Source organism: Sapajus apella, unplaced genomic scaffold, assembly GCF_009761245.1.
Source record: "Sapajus apella isolate SASKATOON/1434 unplaced genomic scaffold, GSC_monkey_1.0 scaffold7, whole genome shotgun sequence".
NCBI classification, from domain to species: domain Eukaryota; kingdom Metazoa; phylum Chordata; class Mammalia; order Primates; family Cebidae; genus Sapajus; species Sapajus apella.
In genome coordinates this window covers 35,650,074-35,656,330 of record NW_022436947.1, presented here as the reverse complement: position 1 = coordinate 35,656,330, position 6,257 = coordinate 35,650,074, and the positions used below count along the sequence as shown (strand labels likewise).

Below are 6,257 nucleotides of genomic sequence, written 5' to 3'. Positions count from 1 at the left end.
TTTTTTTTTTTTTTTTTTTTTTTGGAGACAGAGTCTCACTCTGTCGCCCAGGCTAGAGTGCAATGGCGCGATCTTGGCTGGCTCACTGCAACCTCCGCTTCCCGGGTTGAAGCGATTATCCCGCCTCAGCCTCCTGAGTAGCTGGGATTACAGGCACGTGCCACCCCACCCAGGTAATTTTTGTATTTTTAGTAGAGATAGGGTTTCACCATCTTGGCCAAGCTGGTCTGGAACTTCTGACTTCGTGATCCACCTTCTTCAGCCTCCCAAAGTGCTGGGATTACAGGCGTGAGCCACCGTGCCCGGCTCCTTCCACATACTTTAAATCATGTCTAGATTGCTTACAATACCTAATGAAATGTAAACGCTATGTAAATAGCTGATATACTCTATTTTTAAATTTGTATTACTTTTTACTGGCGTTTCCCAAATATTTTTCATCCGAGGTTTATTAAATCTATGAATGGTGAACCTGCAGATACAAAGGGCTAAGGGTACTTACTCTGTGACATATATTTATTATTTTGCATGTATTCCAAACAACCTTAGGCAATAATGTAATTAACCCCACTGTAGACAAAAATAAGCCCAGCTTATTTTTGAGAAGCAGTCTCATTCTGTAACCCAGGCTAAAGTGCAGTGGCGCAATCTTGGCTCACTGCAACCTCCACCTCCCAGGTTTAAGCAATTCTCCTGCCTCGGCCTCCTGAATAGCTGGGATTACAGGGATGTGCCACCACACCTGGTTAATTTCTGCATTTTTAGTAGAGATAGGGTGTCATCATGTTGTCCAGGGTGGTCTCAAACTCCTGACCTCAAGTGATACACCCACCTCAGCCTCCCAAAATGCTGGGAATACAGGCATGAGACACTGTACCTGGCCCCAGCTTAACTTTTTTTAAAAAGTAGGTATTTCAGCCTTCACAACTATGACACCTCCAATTTCTTGATATAAATATATTCATGTCATTCATACAGGAAGATTCCAAATGGCTCTGAAACACACAGAAAACATTTTGTTGATCCCTGGAGGCTTACAGTTGACTTTAGTATCAAAAAAAGTAGTTGATTTAATTAATGAACTATAATAACTGAATACACCACATTAAAACAGTATTATTTTAAACATATTTAGTGAAAAAAGAAAAATATTTCTATACTGTTGAAGAATGTAAGCACTACAGATTTATGCACAGATCGTCTAAAGCCAGAAGTCTTACTATTTCCCAGGCTTATTACAAAAATGGCAAATTATTTAAGAACTAAATTTAGCAGCAGGCATAGGGCCAAGGCCCAGGATTTCCAAAACATAATCTAAGTCTTCTCAAAGCATTGGCACATCTGGACTCTGATGATTTCTTCACTAGAATGTATATTTCAAAAACCTCTATTTACCCACAAAATGAGTAGTTTCTCCAAAGAAATGTTCTATTACCTGTCCCAAGAAAGACCTTGCAGGTCAGACAGAGAAGAAGTGACTGCCCTGATGCTCTCTACCTACCTATTTATCTATCTAATAGGAAAAATATACTCAGCAGCTAGCAGAAATTAACAGAAAAAGGATGAGGTAACATTAGCAACCACTGTTACTTCCTAGTATACTCAAGATGAATTTCTAAAAGAAATATGATGGATTTTCAAAAAGTTTATGGAAATGCAACACTATGCATAAACGTAAAAAAAAATTTTGCATCAAAATAAACTCATACTAGTTTGTTAACAGATCTGAACAGAATCTAGTTTGAGGCACTAACAAGATAGGACATCGGTTTGAAAAAAGCCTCTATCAAAGTAACATGAATTCTAAAATCGAAGCAATAACAAACATCAAATTTATGGTGAAGCCTGTGTAAAAGGATGGTGAAATCACTGATGCTTCATAAGTATGTGGGGACAATACCCCAAAGAAGAAAGCAGTTTATAAATGGATAACCTGTTTTAAGAAGGATGAGATAATGTTGAAGATGAAGCCTGCAGCAGCAGATCATTCACATCAATTTGTTTGTAAAAAAAGTTTGCGCCCTAATTGAAGACGACAGACAAAAGCACAAACAACGGCCGACACCACAGACATCATGACTAGTTCAACTTAGGCAATTCTGATTGAAAATTAAAGTTGAGTAAACTTTCCACTCAATGGGTGCCAAAACCAATGCTCCCGGATCAAGACAAAAGCACAGCTTTCCACGGAAATTTTAAAAGGTAGGATCAAGATCCTGAAGCATTTCTTCAAAGGACTGTAACAAGACCTAAAACATGGTTCTACAGTGTCATTCTGAAGACAAAGCACAATCAAAACAATAACTATCCAGAGGTGGCAATGGTCCAGTCAGTGCACAAGTGGAGCAGTGACGAGCAAAGGTATGGCAATGGTTTTTTGGGATGCTCAAGGCACTTTGCTTGTTGACTTTATGGAGGACCAAAGAATGGTAACACCTGCTCATTATGAGATTTTTTTTGAGAAAGTCAACCAATGCTTTAGCAGGAAAATACGTGAGAAAACTTCACCAGGGAGTCCTCCACCATGTAAATGTTCCCACTCAATTCCTCTCATCAAACAAGGGCAATTTTGTGAGAGTTTCAATGGAAATTCAATAGACGTCCACCTTATAATCCTTATTTGGCTACTACTAACTATTGTTTCCTAATCTTAAAAAGGGCACCCACTTTTCTTCAGTTAATAATTTAAAAAAGACTGCACTACATGGTTAAATTCCTAGGACCCTTGGTTCTTTGGGGAGCAATTAAATGGCTGGTATCATTGTTTCCAAAAGTGTCTTCAACTTGATGAAACTTGTATGAGAAATAAAGTCCACATTCTTCATTTTTATCTTTTAATCTAATTTTTCTATGAACTTGGTGACAATCCCTTGTATAAAAACCTTCTCAAATATACAGAGTGAAGGAAATGCTTCCCTAGTTGATCATGACTTAGTATAAACTGGATGTAACTTTGGGAGTTTAAATCTGGGAAAAGGCCTTACCCTTAGGCTTCTGACATCTGTGAAAGTAAAATATCAAAATGGCAGATCTGTTCCAAACATGATATAAAGAGCAAAAGATCTGAGAGAAGCCAGAAGACCACAGCTATTAACACAACTTAGCACCCATCAATCACGTGCCTCTGAATAAGTGGTCCAATTTTCTTGAACCTTTGAAAAGCACACAAAGGGCTATCTCAGATGACCCAAGAAGCACATACAAAAAAAGTATTCATGAAACTGAAGCCATTTTCTCTTCAACTTTCCCCTCTTCTCTGAGCTACAGGTTTTGGGATACTTTGGTCTCTGTCACTTCCCCCAGGAGCTATCCTTTGTCAAGTCCTCAGGTGGAGGAAGGATAAGGATAAGATGAAAACCCTTTCTACAATCCTAAATCATTTCCTCCTGAGTCCCCATCAAAAACAACAGGCACCCACATAACTTAGTAGCATGGTCAAAACTGATGTTCTCAAAAAAGAAAGAAAAGTCAAGAGACATCTTTGCTTGTCTTCTTATTAGACATACTTCCAAAGATATCTAGTATTAGGACTAAGGCCATCCTTTTTAAAAAACATGAGAACACCAAATCTTATAGCTCACCAAGAAACACCTTCCTCTGTTAAGAATCACTAACTTATATCAGGATAATTCAAATACTCTGTGTATCATATTCTAACAATAAAGAGAAAAACATAAATTGAACAAATTAATCTTCAGCTGAACAACTGAAGTATAAGTCAATACAGACTTAGGAGTAAACAATATTGTTAAAAATCATTCAAATGTGTCTTTAAAAATTCATTTTTGCAATACCAAGGAAATCTGAATGAAGAGGTCTCCAATACCAAGGATATCTGATTCAATATCAAAAAATTCTAAATGTCTTTGTTGAGTTTTATGGCTGTGTTTGTTTGAAAGTTCGTATATTTTCAAAGATTCACAATGACATTCACCAAAGTAAAAGGACATGACTTCTAGAATTTGCTCTATAATTATTTAGCAAGAAAAGACAGATGGAGCATTATGGCTAAACCATAACAATAATTAAACGTGAGTGACAAACTTCCGAAAATTTATTGTAGTATACTCTCTTCTTTCATATATGTTTGAAATTTCTCCCAATAAAATTTATGAAGAAAAACAATAAAGGTATTTTCATTTTTCTTTTTTCTTGAGACAGAGTCTCGTTCTGTCACCCAGGCTGGAGTGCAGTGGCGCGATCTTGGCTCACTGCAAACCTCCACCTCCTGCGTTCAAGTGATTCTCCTGCCTCAGCCTCCTGAGTAGCCTGGGACTACAGGGGTGTGCCACCACGCCTGGCTAATTTTTTGTATTTTTAGTAGAGACAGGGTTTCACCACATTAGCCAGGATGGTCTTGATCTCCTAACCTTGTGATCTGCTCGCCTCAAACCTCCCAAAGTGCTGGGATTACAGGCATGAGCCACCATGCCTGGCAATAAAGGTATTTTCTATGAAGCACGGGCTTATGTCAGATTTACCAAGGAGTATAGAAAATGCATCATTTTACTTTTTCTAAACTTTTGCACTGTAGATAACTGGGAATAAAATCAAGAAAACCAAAATGTTTCCATATTCACCTGACAGAAAGGTGAGCCTCTGTAGGACAATTATTTGAAAGGCTCAGTTGTATCATTCTGGAAACAGAAATCAGCAATTATTAGTACTATTCAGAACTAAGAGTATTCATGTGCCACCTTCGGATGTGGACATTTATACAGCATTATTCCTTTTATTTTAACCAATGCTCCATTCTCATATGGTGCATTGCAGCCACTGGGGCACCCACAGATTGTTCCTGTGTACTGGTTTTAGAAAGCTTAAAACACAAAGAAGTGTTGCTGATGTATACTTTTATCTACCACAGCAAAAATAAAATAAAACTTTACCACAATTAACAGAAAAAGATCAGTAATTAATTCCACACCAAAATTAAGTCAACCTATTGTGTTAAAAGTAAGTTTCTAAGATGCTACTACACGAAAAACCCCAAAGAGCCATGCAAACCACCCTAGACAGACCACTTTACAATACTTGACAATGTTCCTAGAGAGTTTGTTTATGTTGAAGGTGTTGAGGGTGACACAGCAACAATCAGAGATTACAGGAACTTGATATATTTCCAATATATATCAGGAAGTAAAGGATACGTATCCCATTCATGCCTGAAATCTTGAAATCGTCAATGAGCTGGACCACCATGTCTTTGTTTGGGTCACTGGGATCACTTTCTCGAACCTATGCCAAGAAAAATGAATGCAAGGACACAGAAGTTTAAGACAAAGCATGTTTTCCCATTATAACACCAATAGTGTTTAAATAAAAATGATTCTTTAAAATAAAAAAAGTCAACATTTGAAGTTATTTATTTTCATTTTTACTTATTTATTTATTTATTCTTACATGAAGTATCACTCTGCTGCCCAGTACACTGGTGCAATCTCGTCTCATGCAACCTCTGTCTCCCAAGTTGAAGTGATGTTCATGCCTCAGACTCCCAAGTAGCTGGGATTACTGACACCCACCACCATGCCTGGCTATTTTTAGTAGAAACAGGGTTCTGCCATGTTGGCCAGGCTGGTATTGAACTCTTGACCTCAAGTGATCCGCCCACCTTGGGATCCTAAAGTGCTGGGATTACAGGCATAAACCAATGCACCCAGTCAAACTTGACTTTAATTTAGTACTACCCAGAAAAACCTTTCTATAAGATTTTAAGTCATTAATTTTTCTTATATCATTCACATTTTTAAACTACTTACACATTTGAGCAATTTTATTTCATCCAAGGCTGTCTCCGTATAATGCTGGGCACTTTTTACAACTTTCATTGCAACAAATCTTTTCCCCCTTAAAAAAAAAAAAAAAAAAAGGAAAAGGAAAAAAAAAAGCCCATTTATCTACATTATCAGTAGAAGAAATCACTTGCATACAGGTTGAACATCCCTAACTGAAAATGTAAAATCCAAAACACTCCAAAACCTAAACACTATGAGTATGTCAACATGATCCCACAGTGTAAAATTCCACCTCTGACTGCAAACAAAACTCAGTAAAAACTTTGCATCGTGCACAACATTATTACAATATTGTATAAAATTGCCTTCAGGCTATGTTTATACAGTGTATGTGAAACATAATGAATTTTGTGTTTAGGCTTGGGTCCCTTCTCTAAGATACTTCATTGCGTAGACACACAAACATTCCAAAATCCAAAACACTTCTGGTCTCAAGCATTCAGATAAGGGATATTCAAC

The 6,257-nt window shown here is 37.4% G+C and overlaps 1 protein-coding gene across 12 annotated transcripts in view; it reads right to left on the bottom strand.

The window, feature by feature from the left end:
* The window catches only part of SRPK2 (SRSF protein kinase 2), a 270,433-nt gene that overhangs the window by 47,670 nt on the left and 216,506 nt on the right, over positions 1–6,257 (bottom strand). For all 12 annotated transcript variants that reach the window (XM_032275728.1, XM_032275724.1, XM_032275727.1 and 9 more), the window contains 2 exons: positions 5,763–5,850; positions 5,151–5,238 (listed from right to left, as the gene is read on the bottom strand). In XM_032275728.1, coding sequence (XP_032131619.1) covers positions 5,151–5,238; positions 5,763–5,850 — 176 coding nt within the window. The remainder of the gene's footprint in view (positions 1–5,150; positions 5,239–5,762; positions 5,851–6,257) is intronic.